Source organism: Corvus moneduloides, chromosome 6 (assembly GCF_009650955.1).
Source record: "Corvus moneduloides isolate bCorMon1 chromosome 6, bCorMon1.pri, whole genome shotgun sequence".
NCBI lineage: Eukaryota > Metazoa > Chordata > Aves > Passeriformes > Corvidae > Corvus > Corvus moneduloides.
The window spans coordinates 36,564,102-36,586,314 of record NC_045481.1 but is presented as its reverse complement, the minus strand read 5'-3'; the positions used below and the strand labels follow the sequence as shown (position 1 = coordinate 36,586,314).

The following is a 22,213-nucleotide window of genomic DNA, read 5'->3' as shown; positions in this document are numbered from 1 at the left end:
CAGCAGTAATCACAACCCTCTTGTACATTTCCTGCTGTTAGAAAATAAGTGGAGTTTTAGAATTTCTGCATCATCTCTCAGCATGTGGACAAAGGGGTATTAGATGGTATTAGATTCCTAGAAAAAATTTACATTAAAAATCCACCTAATATTTAAGTGCTTTAAAACATCAGAAAATGTAACTTTGCAGGGTGCATTTTGTCACTTTAATCATGTTTTCCCAACAGACACATGAGAACTATTGAAACTCTGAGGAAGGAAAGAGTAAAAAGGCTACAAAGATACCAAAGAAGCCGAAGTCTGAGTCCCCAGAAGCATTTGAGTCTGTCCCAGACTCTGGATGCAAGTCAGAGGGATCTAGATCTCCCCAGCAGACGCCGAGAATATCTGCAACAGCTGAGAAGAGATGTGGTGGAAAATACCAGGTAGGGCATTAGAAACCTCTCCTTAGGCCTGATGTTCATTAAAAGTGTTCACAATGGGTGCACGTTAATGGTTCTTACTGACATCTGAGACTTCAGCAGCAGAATTCTTTTCAATGTGGATGCATTAACCTTTGGGACAGAAAATGCTTTCAGGAAAACACACGCCTGATTTTAGAAAACACTCATTAAAATCTTGGGTCCAGTTTTATTTCAGTCCATAACAAGTGCCTAATTTATTATATGTGTATGATGGACAGGGACAGCCAAGTATTCAGTCTGGACTGATTAGAGACCAATCTGTCCTCTTACTCCTTGTTGTGATTTAGGAATGGTATTCTCCAATTTAGTACTCCTGCTAAAATCAGCACTGCTTCTCCTTCCCCTCCAACTGGAGGTAAAGATCACAGGTTGAGATAAGAGTAATTTTCTGGAAACAGCAATGAGATAAGAAAATGAACAGTAACAGCACCAGCATTAATAACAAAAGGTATAAGAAAAGAACATATTCCCACGGAAAGCCCCTGGCGATAGACAACATGGGATGGCTCCCTCTGCCACATCTCAAGTGGAAGGAACCCTTTCTCCTTAGAAAAGCCCCTTTCCCCCACCTCCAGCAATGATGTGAGGTGGTACAGAATAACCTCTGTGTCCTGGCCATGCCCCCTCCTGGCTACTGCAAAATTAACCCTGTCCTGGCAGGAACCAGGACACTCCTTCACTAGCTTAAAAGCCACAGAGTTCAGTTTCATTTTAAATATCAGAAAACTCTGCAACACTTCACCATTTAGAATTTCAGTTTCTCATTCCCCACCATATTCTCTAAATGACTTTTGCTTCCTTTGTGGTCAGGAGACAGTTAATTTCCCAACACAAAAAACTTGTATGTGATATGCCAAAGCCATAACCTTGTATCATATGGAGACCTGATTTAGAAACCACTGTAGTAATCTCAGCAGCAAACTGGACTTGCAATCTGAGTAATTTTCCAAGGCTAATGTCTACTTAGCCTTTAGTGAGCAAAGAGAAGCTTTTTGGAGGCTGATATGCTGGGTTTTAATTGCTTTTTTGGCAGATTTTCATGTTCTAAATTGAAATATGATTTTCTCATGATATTTCAATTAATCATGTGTGTTTTCCCTTACTTTTCCATTCTTACAGAGTTCAAGAACCGAAAAGAAGAAGCATTCAGCACCCTTCTGACATTGAACTGTTGCTCCGAGACTATCAGAGGGCACGAGAAGAAACTAAAACTGAAATTGCACGAGCTAGGGACAAACTCCGGGAGAGAGCAGAGCAAGAAAAAAGGCGGATACGGGAACAAATATTTTCTCAGTTACAGAAGGTGGGCATTATATTGAAAGTATAAATAACCTTGAAGATCTCAGTATTTTCTTTTTATGTAGCTTTTTATTTGGTCTTCTAGCATTGAGTAGTTGCATTGGTAAAGTAAAATCTTCAGTCTTTAACAACTGTATGGGACCAGCAAGTTAAGTCAGGGGCTTGAGAAGTAGACAAAGAGCAAAAAATGGGACTGAAAAGAGATCTTTTTATAAAACTTCTTCCCCTTAAAAGCATCCTAGCATTATTTTGATAGTCTGAGCTCTTATATGTGAAGAAAACAGCAAAAGCTGCATTTTCCCAGACTGCCAAGTGTTGGAATTGTAAAAAGAAGAGAGGCCCGGCTCCGGCAGGGGGAGAAACTTGCAGACCAGCCAATATGGTTGATAAGAGCAAGACTCCGTTTATTAGCAATCCAGAGGCACTTATATAGTATACCAGCTTGTTAACTCTTAAGTGGCTTAAAACTTACCGAAGCAAATTTCTACTTCTACATAATTGGACTTACATTGGCAAGCTTCTACAGTTATGTTATGATTAAAAGAATTCAAAGTTCACCTCCCTTTTCTCCCGGTTAGCACATCTTATCAGGACAGCTGCATCGTTTCAAAACTCCCTCTTTGTTTCTCAGGCTTGGTTCTCACACAAGAATTTTCTCATGGAGAGTTTTTCTCACACAGGCCTTTTGCTTGCAGGCTCTTGCTACAGTTCTTTTATTGATCCCATAATTCTATGAATGATCCATGTCCCTGATCCTTTAATAATTCCCAACAGCCAAGTTTTACAGGGTCATTCACCCTGTGGTTTATATAGTCCTAGGCTTTCAAACAAGTCTGTTAATTTAATGCTTTCTGTATGGCAATTTTTGTCAACACTTCTTGAAAGAAAGTGGATTTCTTTAGATTACTCCTCTTTCAACTTCCAGTGCTGGTGTGGGTTTTTTTTTTTTGTTTGTTTGTAATACTGTGATGCCTATTACAGGAAGAAGCAAGACTGAAGACTCTTGCAAGTACAAGCACTTTATGCACAGACTCCAGCCTCAGCCTCTCCTCTGGCCCAACATCTGGTTACAACAGCAGTAATACTGCTACATACACTGCAAGTAACTTCAGCAGCCAGGAGGGGCAGGTGAGAAAATACTGGTGGGTGAGACTGATACTTCCTGATGCTTCGACCACAGGGACATAATGTAGGAACAGAGAGGGTTTTTGAGATGATTCGTATTCTGTCACAGCTATCAAGCAGGACAAGTTTGCATCACCAGTACACAGATGGGTGACATGGTGTGAGGGAGCATTTTGCCATGTAATTGCAAAGGACAGTGACACTTATTTTTCAGGGGTTTCTTTGTAATTCATAAATAAAAAATCAGATAATTACTACTATCAGTGATCTGTCAAATGTTTTAGAAACAACAGGCCTTTTCTTTTGATAGATCTGATCGCATTTGATATTCTCAGTGCCTCCCTCAATGATACCTGCATTGACTTAAGAGTTTCCATGTGTGAACATGGACTTTCCTGAAGTCATTTTTGAAGTATGCACCCATGCTAGTTCTTTACACCTGGTTTGTTAAATTTCCCAAGTCAGTTTCATTTCATAACTAGAAGAAAGGCAAAAGTGTTACTTCATGATAAAGAGAGGCTTCCAACCTTGTAAGGCAGATTTGCTACTAATACTCCGCTGCCTATATAACACACTTTCTTTTTCCCGGTTCAAACACATGCTTCCACTTCTTCACTTTCTTAAATCAGGTTTCTTCTGGAGATACTTTGGTTTCAAGAGATGCACGAGGTCGTTCAACTGTTAGAAATAGTCAGCTTTATACATTGCAATTGCATAAGGATACATTTGGTAAGTAAAACATACATCTGCTTATTTTGATTTTTATCCCAAAATTTGAACTTGAATCTAGGTATTGCAAGGATGTCCCTACCATTACATGACTTCAGAAAAATACTACCAGCCAGTAGCCAGAGCTTAGAATTTCTTAAAAAATTAAATAGTGATTTTTTTCCTCTGAAGTTGGTCTTTTGATGTGGTAATATCAAAGTACAGCGTTTTGAGATAATATGAGGATAATATTTTGAAAGAAGGAAGGAAGCACAGGGTGTGGGGCCTAAAGCTGCAATGAGTATAGAATTGTACAAGCAAATTCTTAATTTTAGCCTCAAGACTTAAGCTGTCTATTCTTCCTTATTTTATTTTCTTACATGTGGCAATAACCGTTGTTAAAACTTCAGTCCTGCAAGATGTAACTGCAGTGTAATTACCAACACACAGAATGTCTAGGCAAGGGATATTATCACTCCTTCATTAGGATCAGATGGATTAAGGGCTCCAGTGGAGCATTTAAGTCCCTACAATTTAAGAATAGTGGTGGGGTTCCTTTTAAATTTTTTTATTCCCCCTATGGCTTTTTTATTTCCTGCAGAAGCCAGCAGAATTCAGCCACCTCTTCCTTCAAGTGGCACCAGCTGTAGGTTTACTCATGGATTAACTATTTCCGTCAACTCTTCTTCAACAAAAGGATACCAAGATTTATCCAAACATATCTTGGCTAATGCTACCACTGAGGTAAGTAAAAACTGAGTTTTCACTTATTCCTTCTAGAAGCCGTAGCAAAAATGGGTGGGACAAGTTTTGTTCTACATCACAAACAGTTACCTATTTGTCAGGTACAGACGCACGTACACTGAACAATTTTAAAGGATGAGTAAAAGTGAGCCAGGCTGCAGCCATGGGGTGCAGAAGAGAGTGTGGGATATTTGAGTGAAGCTGGTGACATTTGTCATTGTTTTCTAAGGTAATGGCAGCATGCTCTCACAACCTGAGGAACCTCTACACGTGCCAAGCAGCAGCTGGGTGGACGTAAGTTTATGGCAGGTCTGTATAATGGGAGGCCTTTCTCTGTAGCTGGCTCTCTTGTGGGCAAATACCTTTCATTTGCCTTCGACAGGTATCAGTGTACAGAAAAAGAGGTGCAGGTGTACTACAAAGTCTTTCCTTCAGCAACAAGGCATGGATTTCTGGGAGCAGGAGTGATAGAAAGACCTCTTCCCTATGTGTGGGGACTGGTGAGAGATCCTGGCAAGAGGCATCTGTATGACAGCTCTATCAGCACAGCTCGAATACACAAGAAGGTAACCAGCCACATTCACCTGGGTGAGTATCCTCACACACGGCAGATGACAGTCACCATCACCATTAGGATGTAGGCAGCCAGGAAGAAAGCTAAAGGCATCTTATTTCATTTCTTCAAGTGTAAATAAACAATTTCATTATTTAATATGGAAACTTCAGCTTTGCAAGACTTTTCCAAAGTAAGGATGATATTAAACACATCTTGCCAAGAAGTGCAGCTAGAGACAGTGGTTTGAAAGTAAAGATAAACCTGAAGTGGCTTGAAAAAAGCATTTTAAATTATGTATTACAGCCTATGAACTAGAGCTCTGCTCTCAGGCAACAAGTCAAAATAAAATATGTATTTACATGTAAGGGGTAGGGAAAAATTGTGACAAGCTGAAGTTGTCAAAGTCTAATTCCCCTTTCTTATTTTTTTTCCCAGTATATTTAGTGACTGATACCTCCCTATGTTACCTAAAGCAACCCCGGGATTTCTGCTGCATTACTGTAGAAGCTAAAGAGGTAAAGTGAACATTCTCTCTGCAGCACAGAGGAGGAGTTGTTCTGATATGTTGGTTCAAGGATAAAGGAGAGAAAGAAGTCAATCTTCATATTTGCAGAAGCACCAGTGTAACAGAAAGGAAAGCCATGCCAGTATCACACAAGTGACTTATGTGTAAAACCCTCGTGTGAATGACAATTCCCAAACAAGACCCATTAGACAGTAACACAAGTGTTACACAGTATATTCTGGTTGCAAACACACAGGATTTTGACAAAAACATATTTAATAGATAACATGAAAAATTATTGCTCTTTTAATTAAGTAATGTGAGAAATACGCCTCATGGCAAACAAAGAAAACATTGCTATATGCATAAAATTTTTCAAATTGTCATCTTTTCACCTTGTTATGTGCAGGAGAAATTGTCTGTCCTGGCTATTCAGTCTGTCTATGATGCATCCATGCCTCACCCTTGTAAAGAAGCAGTGAGAGGGGAGATTTTACCAAGTGCTTGGATACTGGAACCTGACATAGTGAATGGAAGAGAGATCACTAGAGTTATTTACATGGCACAGGTAAGATTTTTCTGTATGTCCAACTGTGAATGCAAAAAGCTGTTACACAGCAGAACACTTAAGAACTGGTAAGCAACAAAAAATACAATCCTTATGCTATGCTCCATGTACTTTATGAAGTCACTACAAAGTTGCCTCTTTCACACTTCTCTAACAATGCAGAGAATCTTACTAGGATTGTGTTTAAGCACATGTTCCCAAGTTTTTACAGCATCCAAAGCTCCTTCCTTGGAGATCAAGCTCTTCTGTAAAGGTTTATTAGCAATTTTAGTATATGTTGTGTTCTCATGTGATGAGCCAATATGGAGAGTCTTGTTTCTATTTTCGTCTTGCTGTGACCACAGGAAGTCCAACTTGGGTTATACTATTTTCAAAATGCCGGAAAATACTTGGTGCATATTTCTAACCAAAGCCATTAATTCTTCACACTTAATAGATACAAAAGAGAAGTCAAGATTAGGATTCCATTTAAGCATAAGAAAATGAAAATTTTTTAGACTCATTTGAAAACTAAGCTCTCTTTGAGACAGTGGTACTAAGTATTTTAAAATGCCCAGAAGAGAATGCCTTAATGGTTAAATTTATTTAAATGTTTATGTAGAGATAAATTACATTAGTCCTTTAAACTAATTTATTTAAAACTTAAGGATACATTTTTTAAAATATCATTAATTAGCACATGCAGTTTACAATGCATAGCTGAAATGTATATATGCATTTAAAATTTTTATATGTATTTTATATTGCCCTTTAGCGTATGCATACACATTTTTAGTAACACTCTGTGTCTCAAACTAGTAAACTTTAATCCAAGCTCAAACTCAAAAGCAATGTGGGTCATACCTGCCAGAAGCAACATCAAATAGCAAAGCTTTGAAAGTCTGTGGAGTATTGGGAAGGAAAATACACAAACCACACAGTAATGACAGCATTTGGCTGTAAACTACTTTTGTGCCTAACACATACTTGTTACACATCAGAGCTATTCCAGACTGGAGAAGGATTCTGTTTAAAAGCAGGTACAAACTCCAACATGCAGCCTTTTTCCAATTCCTGCAGGTGGACCTCGGTGCCCCGGCCATCCCCGCCAGGCTCCTGAGTTCCATGGCAAAGCGGCAGCCCCTGGTGATTGCTCGGCTGGCTCACCTGCTTGCTGCTTAGTGCTGCAACACCACCGGACACTGAAGAGCAGCTGACAGCTCACAGGGACACACAAGTGTTGGAAAGGGTTACAGAAAATGCTGCCTCCTAAGGCAGCCACCACCAAGCCTCCCTTCAGGAGCCTGGCTGCTACTGCTGGACTATATGGAAGTACAGTTAGAAAAAAGGATCAATTGTTTAAGCCAACACTGCTTAGAAGAAACGTAGCAAGTTTAGTGGGGAATCTATCCTCCTGGAGACAGCAGTGGAAAACCTCCATGGAAGAGAAGAAAGGTGTGCTGCTCTGTAGAGAGCAGAGGAAGAGACTGCTTTACAATAGCCAGAATCTTAGAGTGTATTACTTAACTCCTGTTTCCAAGCAGCTTCAGAGATCAGCTTCTTTCTTTAAGTAAGTTTAGGCTGGAAGCAGTATCTGTATGGCTTGAGCACTTGAGCAGAGCTGCAAAGCCATTTTCTAATGATGAGGTAAGTATCAAATGCAGAATTCCTGACTGTGTAGATAAATGATTTATCTTAGCTGGCTGCCTATCCTTCCTTCCCCTTGAAGAGGGAAGTTAAAGCAGTGCAATATTCACTAGTCACCCTACACCCTGGATAGATTTTTTCATGTATTTGGCTGACTGCTTGCAGCCAGTGTGTTTCAGATTGCCACTACACTATGCAGCATCAGTGGACACCACCATACCTCAGGACACAGTTTTACTATACTGCAGAATCAGGTGCTTTGAAATAAAGAAACCAAACAGTTCTACACAGTGACACTGTCATGGATAGGCTAGTACTCAGTAATCAGCTTGTTTCTAGAATTTAAATCCTGCAAGTAAGAGTAGCGCCAACATTTTTCTACAATGGCTATTTCTATCAGCCCTTCTACGCTTTCACCTAAATGCATTAAGAGCTGAAAATATAGCCTGGTCGTAGTCTTACCACATTTCTTTGTTCTTCAGCTGTCTCACTACAGCAAGTACAGACTCTTCCCATTCAATTACCTCATAGGACTTCTGTGGAGCTTAGTCCCACAATCCTGCTGTAAGGCTTTATGTTTGTTCAACACAATCCCTAGCTGGTTCACATACTCCTAAATCGAAACAAAACCACAACCACCTCAAATATCCAAATAACTTCATTTAATTTGTCAGCACAACAGTACAGAATCACTTTGGATGTATCTAAGCAATAAAAATTGCTATGTTATGCTTTCATTAGCTCAAAAAAGCCCCCATTGTTCGAGAAGCTCTTGCACTTTGAATTTGTCAAGTGAGAAATGTGTACTCAAGCATCCACCCTACTGCAGTCAGTGCCTGCTACTTTAACACAGTTACTGTCAGTACAAGGTGCGTTTCCCCAGCATATGGTGAGGTTAGCTGCACTTCCCACCTTTGAGTTCAAGAGCCAATATCTACTTTTACTCTGTCTTTGCACAGGTGTCATTTGGGCTCTCAGCTTCTATGTTACTTCCTGTTACTAATATAGTGAGTTTTAAATGAAAAGACAATAGCTATTTTAAATTGATACTTAAGAAAATAGCAGTTTTGATACATACCAACCCAAGGCTTCTTCCTCCAGCTAGATCAGGTAGGATAACAAAACCTTTAACTTACAAATTTGCTTTGTTTAATCTTTGGATCACCATGGTTACGATCTTAACACCAATATATTACTGTTCTTTATTTGGAGAGGCTCAAAAGCTTTGTTAAAAGCCTGAGTCACAGCATGGTTCAGTTTGACCATCACACATTTTACACAGCCCCTCAAGGAAGAATGGATAACCTGTCACAAAGTTTTCTGCAACTGAGCGAAATTAGAGCGTTCCAGATTTGTAACCTGTCAAAGTCCCCCCTTTGGTGGAAACCCAGAAGGAAGAGCAAACAAGGCAGTACATTAAAGCCCCAGGAAAAATGAGCAAACCAGCAGCATGAAATATTGACTCTGTCCCCAGGCTGCTTCCATAGCTCTCCAGAGGAGGTAGGAGAGGTCTTCATACAACCCACTAAAGAGTTGCTCAGTGCTTTGCTTTTTTTCCCTTTTATTTTGGACACGGCACTAGTGATAAAGCAGTTTTTGTAGGAAAAACATCTTGGGGGATGCCTGTTGATCAACAATGACAGTGCCTATGAAGGATAGTGTCTTATTGTACAGTGCATCAGATGTTTATTTTTATATATACTTAATATTTTTTTTCTACGTTTACAAATTAAGTTATTTATATATGCTTGGTTTGGAGCGTTTTTATATGCTATAAAAGCTAAGTTTTATTTTTATCAGTATTGAATTAATGTAACTTTTTTTTAAATACAATCTTCAATTGATACTAAAAAGCCTATTTATATGAATGTTTTCTTTTGCAAATACAACATTTTATGGTACTTGCTAATGTATGGCATTTGTTTGTTTGGAAAGAAGAAACAAAAGCCCAGCAGATATCAAATTTGGTAATCTACAACAGGCAAAAACCGACCTCCTGTAAGTTAGTGCTGAGCAGCAGATGGTCAAACCAATTGTATTGTACTACCCAGGGTTGCATCTCTGCTCCTAAATCAAGGTTGCTATTTTCATATCCACAATAAATGGTATTTTCTACACAAGAAAATGTGCCCCACGTTATTTTGCTCCAGCTAAAATACCCATCTATGGAACTATGCTGGATAGAAAAACACCACAAAAGCAAGTTTGTGATGACAGATGTAGGTCTCCCACTTACCTGCTGAGGAATGGGCATGAAATATGAACTTTTGGTACAAGAATCAAGAAGCCAGTCACAGCTTAAATTTGGGTTCTGTGACAGTGCTTTGTCCAAGCAAAGGGGGTTTTACTTGGTTATTTAAAAAAAAAAAGACAGTGGCTGGAGCTTCTTCCCGAGTCCTGTTATACCACTCCCTAGACCTGCAGATTCAGAAGGAAGTTAAATAACACCGTATTTCCTGATTTTCTTTTGAGAGCTGTGAGTTTGCAGTAGGAAAGACTGGCAGAAGAAAGGCCACACCCTCAAGCCCTGGCTTTCAGTGAGCTCCTGCCCTCCTGCCTGCAGCACCTCTGGCACCAGCGGCAGTGCCCAGGACAAAGGGCCTGAGGTGCTGAGGAGGCCGCCAGCCCAGGGGGCCGCAGGGTCGTGTTCTCACACACGGTCCCACGGCCACAGGCAGAAAACCAAGCCTTGGATACAGAGTGGGGGGTCTGGCTTTACAGAGCAAACATGCCTGGGGGCCGTGGGATGCCCAAGAACCAGCACCACTGCATTGTGTCGTAAGAACACAGAAACAGAGCTGTTTCTTACCTGCTGGGTCCCGCTACAGCACTGTCTCCTGCCCCGTAGGGCATAGCTGTGTTCTCTGGTTGCTGGAAACTGCTCCTGGGGCTTGGTCACCTTTTAAATAAAAACTTCCAAACATTGTATTAGAGAAGGAGAATTCTGGTATGCTGAGTTCATGAAAATGGCTGTGGCCATGATATCTATGCAAAAAGTTTTATGATATCCAAATAAAACCCGTGCCAGAACCAAGAACACTTTTTTTCACTAGCATGGATTCCAGCTTCTTCCCCCTTCCACCACCCTGCCCTCCCTTACATAACAAAGTAGAGTTCTATTTCAGTAGAAGCCTAGCATGCCAGACAGGAGGTCTGTACTGCACTTTCTCTGCTCCATGCTTTGTGGCAAGGTACCCGTTTTGTTCTTCAGCCTAGTACCAAGAGGTTCTATATTGACAGCTTGAACATAAGACAAGACATTTAATAATGTTTATTATGACAACAAATGAGATCTGCAGCAAAACATCACGTAATAGCCTCAGGGAGCAGGTATGGCATGATATGGTGTACTTGCTGTTCAATTTGAATTGTTCCATTTGTATTTGTATTGCAGCATGCCTAGTGTTGGGGACTCTCTCATTCACATCAGAAAACCCCTAAAAAGAGGAATGCAGGTGGAACCTGCCAAATCTTTCAATACAAGTAAACAAGCCAAGAAAAATCACAGTACAGTTCAGACCCAGATGTGCCTCTATGATTTCTCTTTCTGTATCACATATTTTAACAGAAGCCACAGTTCTACCTAATGAGCCCTATCTGTAGTTTTTCTCAAATCACTGACTCCAAGATGTTACCTTTTCTCACCTCATACAGGGAAGAGGTTAGTTAATTAGCAAGCTAAACAGCCCTGGGCTTCACCTTGTCCAGAGGCTGTTCTTAAATCAGAACTTGCTTTCTGGAAAACCTACACTATTAGGACACTCCTAGACAAAAGGAAATCATGTCCTCACTGCTATGGGGTAGGGGGAGGGAATCCCATGAGACAGCTGATGAGCACCTAAACATACTCTGCTACTCACCAGCACTCCCTGCCCCAAACCCCAGTTCAAGGAAATACTTGGGGAGAAGGGGGTGAACAGGAGGTTCTCTTGGTGACAATCTGTCTGTAAGGGCAGAAAATACCCACTGTCCTCCAAGAAACGGGTCCCTTTCAAAACCCACTCTCTGGGGAACATCATAGTGCTTCTTCACTACTTTGTCTGCTCTTCCAGGCTGTAGTTTTCTTGCTGCAGCACTTCCTGACTGATAAAACCCAAACTCAAGGCAAGAAAAAATATAAAAAGCCAGTGAATAGCATCCAGATGCCATTTATGTTCACAACTATAAAAGTGTCTTAAAAATACTGTCTTCAGTAAAAAATATAAACAGATATTTTATCCCTTATTTCTATTAAAAGCCCTGGGAAATTACAAATTCTGTTTCCAACAAGAGATGGAAAACTTTAGCATCTACATCCTTTCAGAATAATGCTATCAATGGTCTAGTAGATTTATTTAATATGGTTTAACTTTTAAAATTAGTCTTAAAAAAATTAAAATCAAACCTTCAACACTGAGCTTACAATGAAAAATAAATATAGGCACATCTCCGTGTCACATAGGTTCACCTCTTCCTTCCCCTGACTGTAGAGGCTTTGTTAAAAGACAACATGAGAAGTCATACTGAGTTAAGAGATAGCCACCAAGAAACCATCTCTCTGATCACAAAGTAACTTGAGTTGATTCCTGGGTTTGGTCACAGCCTGTTGCTGCACTAATAACAAAAAGTGTCTCTGAGTCTCACAGCTGCTCTGAGACACAATCAAGGTGCTTAAAAGACTTTTGGCTTGGAGATCCATTTGCTGATGTAAATCCTTCAGCAGAGTCACCACGGCAAAATGTCCAGGACAGAAGGGCCAGTGCAGGTTTTGCACAAAGTGACCTCTTATCTTCAGTATGCTCCCAGCAAAGAGCTCCAAGTCCTTTCAGAAACACTGAAAACTCCATTTGCATCTTCATTAGTAATTTGTGTTCACAGAGTCCACCTCTGTTAACTTTGTGTGGTCACAGTACCTAGAGATTGTCTGGTCAGCTCACAAGGGTTAGTCCTGGGCTCTATCTGACGTTGCGATACAAATACTCGGGACAGCCTTTTCAGGTCTTTTACAAAATCCTGTAACAAACAGATATAAACCAGAGAACTCTTATTAACAAATGCTAACAAAGAGGCTTACTTAATTTTTCTGTAAGTATTTTACAAGGTTAAACATACTGATGGTTTTCCACTGCAAAAACCTAGACAAACTACAGAATTGATGAGTGCCTGCAGACATGCTCAGTCTTCCCTCTGATCTCCACACCCTTCTCAGACAAGATCACTGCCACAATTTAAATGGTTAAACAGCTCCAACATGTAAGTGCTCACCAGCCTTGGAATACTGTCCATTTTAGCAAGGCATTTGGGTGGATTCCTACATTTTGACTGTGGCCAGAATAGTGAGACTCCTCTAGAACATTCCCACTGCTCTAACACTGGTGGTAGGAGGCACAGGGATTTAAGTGCATGACTGGTCAGTTAAGACCCTTCCCAACACATCATTCTCAGCTGGAATGCAGCAAGCACACTCAAGCTAGAACTGAGAGCTGGTAACTGAGACAGCTGGTCTCCAAACTGGTTTACAATTTTCTTGGAAATGTTTTCACTGCATGGGCAATGTTGGAGTCACACAAGTACAGCTTTCAGCCAAACACTAGCAACAGTAACAAGCTTTGTTGGAAGCCAGTCCTGCCTTTTTATTAAGCAGGAACCACAGATGGGAAGGTTATGGGCCTTATCTACATGAAACAGAAATACAAGGATTGGCTTTTGTGTAGCTTTACTTTTTATTTCACTTATTGTTCACATACATAAAATTACTTACTGAGGGCCAAGGGAGCTGCTCTTCAAGGCTAAGCAGGCAACTCTGGATTTCACTAGTTCTCATTAGTTCATGTTCTACAAGACCATGAAGCAAGAAAAGGAACAAATCCCACTGCACGAGAGAAGAAAATACCAACAACTCAAAAAGAAATGGATTGTGTGCTTGTTTCTTTATCCATATATAATTCACACTTTTCTTTTTGGATCAGAACATGGAGAAAAGGAGCAAGCACATAATCTATCTGCATGTGACAATGAGAACAAGAGCAACATCCAAAATGACTGAACAAAATTTCTTTAGTTCATACATTGATTGTGTCCTACCATAAAGTCTCAAAATTGTCAATTTATAAACACGTCAAGAATTTAATGCCTGCCTGATGAGGATTATGTCTTTGACTTCTGAAATAAGTTGGGTTTAGCCTGCATCTAAATAGGGTGATTTTCAGCTTTAGCTGGGGTGCTTATAACACCAACATGCATACAGAAATGCAAGATAAGAGACACAACAATGCAACCAATGACAGTCACGTGTGTCCAGTCCTTGCAATATCCTAGGCCACGTGAGCCATTTTGCCATTGGCTCCTGAACAAAACTGTGCCTTCCCGAGAGCCCCCAGGCAGGTATGAACCCCTGGCAATTTGCACACATCCCTGTCTTTCACTGCCCCACAGAAACAATGCCAGCCAGCAGTGACCAAAGCCCGCTGGCCTCAGTCACACGAGCCACCAGCGAGCACTGCGGGCTGGCAGAATTCCTACACGAGTGCCAGCCTGCTCCACACATGGGAATAAGCTTTACCTCTCGCTGCTTAACTTCTGCAAGATAACCAATGTTCTTCTTGCTGAAGATCAGCTGCACAGGCACAGGCGTCCCAAAGTCCTCCTTCCAGATGGAGAACAGCAGTTTTAGGAGGCCATAAGTGGGCTTGTTCTTTACACACAGCCTCTCAGGGCTCTTCTCTGGGGATTTGATCCCAAGACTCAGAGGAACACGATCTGAAACTAAGAAAAGGATGAAAAATGGACTCCTATAGCTGCATTATTTCCTTTTACAGTCATCATCTTGGTTCAGCAGCACACTTAGTACAAACCAGTCAACCTAAGAGGACTGGAGTTTGGAAGTATGCAAAATTATGAGCTTTGAAACTATACAGACAGTACGACATAGGAAGAGATTTATATTCCTCAGACAAAGAACACCAATTGGTTGGAATATAGCCCCAAGTCTTGAAAGTCAGCCTAATATTTAGTCAGAGAACCTAGGTGTTACTTCAAAGGAGAGAAGAGTAACACAGTTAAACATTTAAATCTATAGAAAGATTGAACAGTTGTTCATAGTTTAGATTATAGGCAGAGTTAAGTGACTTCACACAAGTGAAAGTAAAGCTGAACAGTGTTTAACTGCAGATGAACATGAACAGAAGAAGATACCACTTCTTCTTTGGTACAGTCTAATGGAACAGGACAGGTTGATACTGCTGCCCCCAGAATAAATTTCACAATATTCAGATGTGAACTGCCTTCTGAAAAAACAAATTATGCACAAAACTTCTAAAGCTGGCTCTAAAACCAGGCAGTTAGAAGGTTGCCCATGAAGAAAACACCTACATTGAGATCACAAGCTCCTGCTCACAGAAAAATTGTATTTACACATCAAAGCAAGAGAAAAAAACCAAAATGTTCACAGGAGTCATAATACACAGAAAACAAGTTATTTCCATTCTTTCCATAAAAAAGCCATAAAAACATAATTTAATGTTGAAATGAAAAAGGCCCTTACTCTTACAAAAAAAGCCCAAACTCAACCACAATTTTTCAGAGGCAGAAATACTGGAAAACATATCCCATATTTAAATGAAGGTGTCAATAAATAAAAAACAACAGAGATGTGAAACGGATCAGAAGGATGGTTAGTCACTGTACAATTCTGTTTTGCAGAATGTAAGAGGGAATAAGAAAAACCACCCAAAATCACAGGAAAAAAATGTGCAGACTCAGTGACACTGAAGAGAATCAAATATCCATGAGCTCTAAACACTTAAATCTCTGATCTCAAGGATCTAAGAGAACTGTAATAACAGATTTCAGTCTTAAATAGCTTATCATAACAGACTTACCCAGCAAAGACACCAACTCAACCGTGCACTTGGCCAGCTGCTGTTCTGATGTGGGACACATGAACTGGAAAACACAAAAAAAAGTTGTATTTTTGTCCCCATATTGCAGACTGGACAAAACAAGGCTTCACAAGGGATAAAAATATCTGAGAAGAGCAGGCAATTTACAGCACAGAGCTGTAATGAGGAGACCACTGAAGACTGAAAGACAAAAAAAATGTCATATATGAAAAGGGGACTCACAGAGGCAAACTGAATTAACAAGCAAATCTACATAGTATAAAAAATGCAGTGCAACATTGCCACATTTGAGCTCAAATAAAAACCCCTCAACTGAACTCAACTGTGAGGCAAGGCCAACTAACAAGTTTACAGGTACCAAGACAGCTCAAAGTGATTCAAAGGGGGATTTTGTTGCTTTTTTACATCTTTTACCTTTCTGCATCGAAGTGTCTGACTCAACCTTCCCAGCAAGCACTCCAGCCACACATAGTCAACCACTTCACCCTCATCCCGTGGGCCCACAGCAACGCAGAGCACATCCTTGATGAGAAAGACAACAGTAACCCACACATTAGTATCCTACTCTTCCACAAACAGATCTTTGGACCTGTGACAGAGCAGTTCAGTAAGCAGTTCTTGGGTCCTCATTAAAACCAAAACCTAAGCTAGAATATATATTTCAAAAGACAGATTAAAGCTGATTTTTCACAACCTTACTAAGATCTCATTTTCTAGCACAGTTCTCACTAATGTTATGAAGTAAAATTCAATGATGGCAAGAAGTTCATCTTCCTTAGAAGTCCTAGCACTGAAAGCTCTAGATAAATCTGACAGCACAGCAAGTTCAGGGTAGAAGTACTACAGAAATCCAGAGCCCTCTTATATTGTCAGGGAAGCTTCAGCGTCAGCCCAGAGGTTTCCTCACACAACTTATCCTCCTCTTTTTATTTTAGCACAAGCAAGAAAGCATTAAAGGATGTGAACTCATTTTCACACAGTTGCTGGGAAAGCAATGACAGTGATAACCAGCATTACTTGTCTGCAAGCAGACAATCAGGAACAAAAAAATAGGCAGAATACATAATGGTAAAAAATTGAGGTGCTCAGAATCCTTCTTTTCCTTATGGGGTGCATAGGTTAAATGACTGCAAAATTGTACACAATATTATGGTGTCCACACTGTGGTTTCCACCCTACTCATATCAAAAAGGCCACACTGGCATGCTACCAGAAATCTGTATTTGAGATAGCACTCCTAACAGGGAACTCTGATCTAGACCCAGCAAGCAGGGGTTTAAAAAACCTGAGAACTTTCCATCGTACTTCCTAAGCACTCCCCACAGCCAGTTCCTCAAAAACAGACCATTCTCTTAAAAAAGCCCAAACAAACAAACAAATCCCCACTAAATGATAAAAACAAACCACAAGAACACCAATGTGAAAAACGGAAAGGGAGTTGGGGCAAGCCAGGAAGTGAATACTGTGTACCTTAATCTCATTGATGATCTGGGAGGGAAATGGAGCACAGTGCTGACAGCCTGGAGGACAGTCCCTTCTCAACTCCAGAGCATCCTCACCTGGCAAGGGAAATCCTGGGACTTTCAGCATTCGGTTGAAGGTTGCCTTCACTTCCCTTTTGATGAGTGCTACAGAGAACAGAGAACAAATCCTGTCTGCTTCAGTTTTTCTCTCCACTGAAGCAGAGAATAATTTCCAAACACTCTTAGCCTCTCATTCCAAGGACCACAGCAAATAAGGAAATAAGACAGCTTACATTTTCAAACCCCTCTCTCTGACCTCCCACTATATTTAATGTGCAGAGGCACATGTGGAGAGGGTGTGCTAACCCACAGCTGTAGAAGGCAGCCACCCATCACTGCCAGGTACCGCTGGAAACTCATCTCACTTCCCATCAAAATATTTCAGTGGCTTTAACAAACACAGTAGCTAAGCCAGAAGGCAATGCCAAAGCACAAAGCTGATGCAGTGTGATCATACCAGTTCAACCAACGTAAAAGCCATATGTCTTCTACCAAAATAAGTTTTGATCAGCATCCAAAACACTAAATTCCTGCAGCTGCAAATGGTACTTGGACATTCCTCCCCAGACTTTTGGCACAACCTCTTGAAAAAATGGGTTTTCAGAGATTCTGAAGAGCTGCCAGAGCAGTATTACAGAGTAAAAGGACAACACTTGCCTTCAGCCTGCAGAAAATACACCCAAGTCCAAGAAGTATTTGTTTTACAGGAGATTTCAGAAGCACTCTGTACATGTGAACCATAAGATGATTTGAGAGAGCAGTTGTCTGTATACACTGGAAGTGCTAAGACAACTTCAGCCCAGATGACATTTCCAGAAGAAGCTTTTCACAGCATTTACTCCCACCATCCTAACAAGACTCCATAACTAAAAATCACTACCATGGGCCAAGCCCAAAAGATCCCCAAAGAAGGTTCTTAGAGCTAGAAATCATTTCTGTTATTCCTAAACAAGGAGGGACAGAGCAACCACATATTTTCCACTAAAAGAAGAACTAGTAGGACTAAGTACTTAGTAACAGTGTCTGTCCCTTAATCTCAGAAAAAAAGAGTACAATGCACAGGTTAGAAGCCCCATTTCCAGGTAAAAAGACTCACCTGAAATGTTGGCAGAGAGCCAGCCACAGGCTCTCTCAGTAGCCAGTTCCACCGCAATGTTTTCTGCACTACTTAAAACCTTTACAGGGAGGGTAAAAAATGATAGGTTTATTATCAGCCACAGCACTGTGAAAATTCAGAAGGAAGTCTAGAGGAAAAAAGCTTAATTTTGGCAGGCAACAATTAAACTGAGCACCACCCTCTCTGTGGAAACTGCTGGTTTGAGCAATACAACCGACCCGTTTTGATTTTCCAAACCTCATCAAGTCTTGTGGAAGTCGATGTTAGAACAAAAGCATTACCATTGCAAGATGAATGCAATTTCTATAACATTCTAGCCACAACAGTCAGCTATGAGCTGGAGCATCACTTTACCCAGAATATGCAAGGCAGCCCAGTAGAAGTGACTCTCCTTAGCATCTATCAGTCCTCCCATGAGTGCATCGATTCCCTTGACCTGAGCTATTAAGGGATAAGTGAAGCAGCAATGGAAAAATGGTAATGATCCAGACTTAAAGTCAAGGTTTTCAATAAGTTTTAGTGAAAATACATACTGCTGCAGATGTCTCTTCTGGCAACAACACCCTTACTGCCTCAGGACCTTTTTCTTTGCAAAACCTGCAAGAAAAGAAAGAAAGTGTGCCACAGGATTAGTCTAAGTTCTTGGACAACACTCAGAGGTTCATTATGTAGCAATGCAATAAATCAAACTAAAAGAACCAGACAAGCAAAGGGTAATTACAAGCAACCAAGCTGCAATATCAATTTTCCAAAGAGGGGAAATACAATAGCTGCAGTGGATGTCTGTTTGGAGATGGATGCAGAAGAACACACAGCACCTTTACTCCTTCTTACGAATACAGTATTAACTGGCTGGAGGCACAGCAGACACTCACCCTAAGAAGAGCAGAGGGCATGGTTTATAATTACCAGGACCTGAGCATGACAGGCCAAGCTAAATTAGGCTTATAGATTCTGCAGTAAGAAGAGACGGGAAGGCACAAGTTTAAATAACTTTTCCTCCTTACTCTCTGCCTTTGATGAGTGCCTGGGCCCCTTCCTCATACAGATGAGTGCACACCTCTTCAAGCAGTTTGTCATGATTAACATCCTCCTCCTTCACTTTATCTTGCAACATGGCTTCAGCCCTTTGGACCAGCTCCGCTACCAGTGTTGCCCTGCAACAAAACCAAGAACAATCAGGCAGACTGAAATCAATACGAGAAACAGTGCACACTAACTGTACCCAGCTCTTCTCCCCAGTTTAGGGGGATACCCATCTTAAATGCAGTAAGTCACTCTACTAAAAACGAATTAGTACTGTATCATCTCCTTGCTCTGTATGTACGGAAGAAAACAGCAACGAAGACACCAAAACAGTACTAAGACTCAAGAGTCAAAAGCCTTTAGGTTTTACAAGAAACATATTTGGTTACAGGTCTCCTTTCTGGCAGCAATACCCTTGTATGCTCAATTTACAGTGCTCAGAAGTTCAAAGTTCAAAGAAGTTCAAAGTCAGCAGCAGCCCACTACAACCACCATTCCTTAGGGGCTGGTAACATTTAATGGCTGCACCAAGCTGGACAACAGAACAGTGCAAACTCTGAGCAAGCTCATGAGCTGGAGGGCAGGGCTGCCACACAGGAGGACTGTGAGAGAGAAATGGGCTGACTGTGCACCTGTACAGGCTGGGGTCTACTGGCTACAGAGCAGCTCTCCAGAAAGGACCTGGGGTTCGCAGAACACAAGGTGAGTTAGGAGTGTCCAAAGAAAGCCAACCTTATACTGGGCTGACAATAGCAACAAGGCAGCCAGCAAGTCAAGGGAAGTTACTGCTTCCCTCATCACTGTGGGGCTGCATCTGGAGTAGTGTGTCCAGCTTTGGGATCTCAGGACAACAAAGCCATTGACAATCTGAGTAACTGCAGGAGAAAATAAAAAAATTATTAAAATAGCTGGGATGCTGGAGCACATGCCTACAAGGGGGAGTCAGTAGTCAGTTTCACCTAGCCTGGAGACAAGAAAAAGCTGAAGGGAGAAGGAAAATTTACAGAGAAGACAGAACAAGACTTCCAGGAAGAGCACTGCTAAAGGTTGACAGGAATATGCACAAGCTGGAACAACAAATATTCTGATAGGATATAAGAAAACGTTTTTCACAAAGCCTGAGAAAATTAAGCATTGGAACATGGGTACAAAGAGGCTGGCTGAATCCTCATCCTTAAGAGATGGAAACTCTTCCAACTGGAGAAGGTGCCAATAAACCTGATCTAACCTGAAAGCTGGCCCTGCTTTGAGCAGGAGTTTGGATCAAATGACCTCCAGAGGTCATTCCTGATATTTGATTTTCCTGTCACTAGCAAGAATGTTCTGAAAAGGCTATAAAGTCTCAATGCTGCACTGCATTCATATACAGAGTGTCCCACAGTTGTACCACCCTCCTCTCTACATCCCTTCACAAATTCCCCTCTATAACAGCAGATGCTGCTGGTCACAGTCTTACACAGCCTTGGTGTTCTGCTACACAGTTCACCCTCAGGGAAGCTTCTTTCCCCCATAAACGCAAGTTTAAAGGATCAACTCTTTGCCTAATCATAATGTAAAGTAACTTCTTAAGTCACAGAACAGGCGACCAGCACTTACTTGATGTGCTTAACACAGTTGGATCCCACCCGCTCTGCCACAAATTCCACTGTTCTCCGTAGGGAAGGAGGCTGGTTGTGGAAAAAGGCCTGTTCCAACTCTACCTGTTGAAGAGAAAGCACTACAATTCATTAGAGCACTCCACCCAAATCCTCCTCTCACCAACACAGGAACAGACAGAACTACCATCTGGAGATGTACTAAAAGCCAATTTGCCTACACTAGAACTTTCTGCTACTGTGGCATTCATCATCCCAGTACATTACTTACTCCCTATTCCCTTCTAACCATTTAACCCAAAGCTCATTATCAGGGTTTCTGAAGCTACAAAAGACCTGTAAAGGGAAGAATGGGAGAGTTCTGACAGTGTCTACTAGTAGTGAATCACCACATAAGGCTCGTTTTGGAAAGAACAAGTCCTTTTAATTACAGGCTGGTAATCTTGTAGGCTCCTACACAGGTCATCCTTTCAGTGGAAAGCATGGCTACAATCTAACCAAAACAAAATACCAGAAACATACCAACATTTTATTTTAAAGAAGAGGGAAAGAGATAAATAAGACTAGTTGTTCCAACTGAAAGAGTGTTTACTGAGGTTATCTGGATTTCAGCACCCACACTGTATCCCAGACACATGACTGTAACAGAAAAACAGGGAGTAAAGATACTTGACTGTTAAACACAATGTTCCCCTGCTGCCTAGGTCCATTCTTTCTTTCCCTGGCATTAAGAGACCACTGTATAACCCTACACCCACACAAGCAAATTTCTCCTGCCCCTTTTCACTCCCTAATTTCATTACCTGCAGTTTCCGCTGAGTGACAGAAGCCTTTGGTGCCAAGGACTCTGCAGCTGTGGGAGTGATTTTCCTTATAAAACCACCATTTTTTCCTCCACTGCCAGCCACAAAAGACGCAAGTAGTTTACGCAGCTCACCTGTACAGGAAAACATGCAAAAGTAGTCATCAACCTCATAAGCAAGGCCAAAAAAAAAAAAAAATCAAAACTCAAGAAAGAGACTTTCACTTTTCCAGTCCGGTTCCCAGAGCAGATTCTCTCAGCTTCTACGAAAACAGAAGCTTCAGAAAAGCAGAGGGAGCATCCCACACTTTTGACTGGCAGGGCATATCAAGGCAGGCAAGGCTCTGAAAAGAGGAAGCTTCCAAAAATCTCCCTAGAACTAATCCTCCCTGGGACCAGTTCAGAAGGATGAAGAGTCACTTTTATACATTCCTTTTCAGTGTGGCAAGCAAGAACCACAAAGTCTACAAGGACAACAAGGCAAGCAGAGTTACACAAAATTCCAACAGACTCAGGAGAAAATAGTGAGGGAAAAGCTGGACAACCTATTCACCCCTAGAAGCTTTTGTGATGCAGGTTTAACATACAGTTTTCCTACTAAGTCCCAAGAAGAAGAGGACCATCTCCCCATCTGGGACTCTATTGTCTACAGAGAGGAGTTTTACCATTCATAGA

The 22,213-nt window shown here is 41.1% G+C and overlaps 2 protein-coding genes across 3 annotated transcripts in view; one reads left to right on the top strand and one right to left on the bottom strand.

The window, feature by feature from the left end:
- Window positions 1-9,496, top strand: part of STARD9 (StAR related lipid transfer domain containing 9) — a 101,389-nt gene extending 91,893 nt beyond the window's left edge. For both annotated transcript variants that reach the window (XM_032111531.1, XM_032111529.1), the window contains exons 25-34: window positions 228-425; window positions 1,584-1,767; window positions 2,745-2,891; window positions 3,518-3,617; window positions 4,198-4,340; window positions 4,570-4,634; window positions 4,723-4,928; window positions 5,332-5,411; window positions 5,811-5,969; window positions 7,029-9,496. In XM_032111531.1, coding sequence (XP_031967422.1) covers window positions 228-425; window positions 1,584-1,767; window positions 2,745-2,891; window positions 3,518-3,617; window positions 4,198-4,340; window positions 4,570-4,634; window positions 4,723-4,928; window positions 5,332-5,411; window positions 5,811-5,969; window positions 7,029-7,130 — 1,384 coding nt within the window. In that variant the 3' untranslated portion in view covers window positions 7,131-9,496. The remainder of the gene's footprint in view (window positions 1-227; window positions 426-1,583; window positions 1,768-2,744; window positions 2,892-3,517; window positions 3,618-4,197; window positions 4,341-4,569; window positions 4,635-4,722; window positions 4,929-5,331; window positions 5,412-5,810; window positions 5,970-7,028) is intronic.
- Window positions 9,497-10,849: 1,353 nt separating this feature from the next.
- The window catches only part of CDAN1 (codanin 1), a 32,760-nt gene continuing 21,396 nt past the window's right edge, over window positions 10,850-22,213 (bottom strand). The window contains exons 18-28 of the mRNA XM_032111532.1: window positions 21,540-21,673; window positions 20,738-20,841; window positions 19,123-19,272; window positions 18,649-18,712; window positions 18,095-18,173; window positions 16,946-17,103; window positions 15,890-15,997; window positions 15,455-15,518; window positions 14,137-14,339; window positions 13,336-13,446; window positions 10,850-12,587 (exon numbers count right to left, since the gene is read on the bottom strand). Coding sequence (XP_031967423.1) covers window positions 12,465-12,587; window positions 13,336-13,446; window positions 14,137-14,339; window positions 15,455-15,518; window positions 15,890-15,997; window positions 16,946-17,103; window positions 18,095-18,173; window positions 18,649-18,712; window positions 19,123-19,272; window positions 20,738-20,841; window positions 21,540-21,673 — 1,298 coding nt within the window. The 3' untranslated portion in view covers window positions 10,850-12,464. The remainder of the gene's footprint in view (window positions 12,588-13,335; window positions 13,447-14,136; window positions 14,340-15,454; window positions 15,519-15,889; window positions 15,998-16,945; window positions 17,104-18,094; window positions 18,174-18,648; window positions 18,713-19,122; window positions 19,273-20,737; window positions 20,842-21,539; window positions 21,674-22,213) is intronic.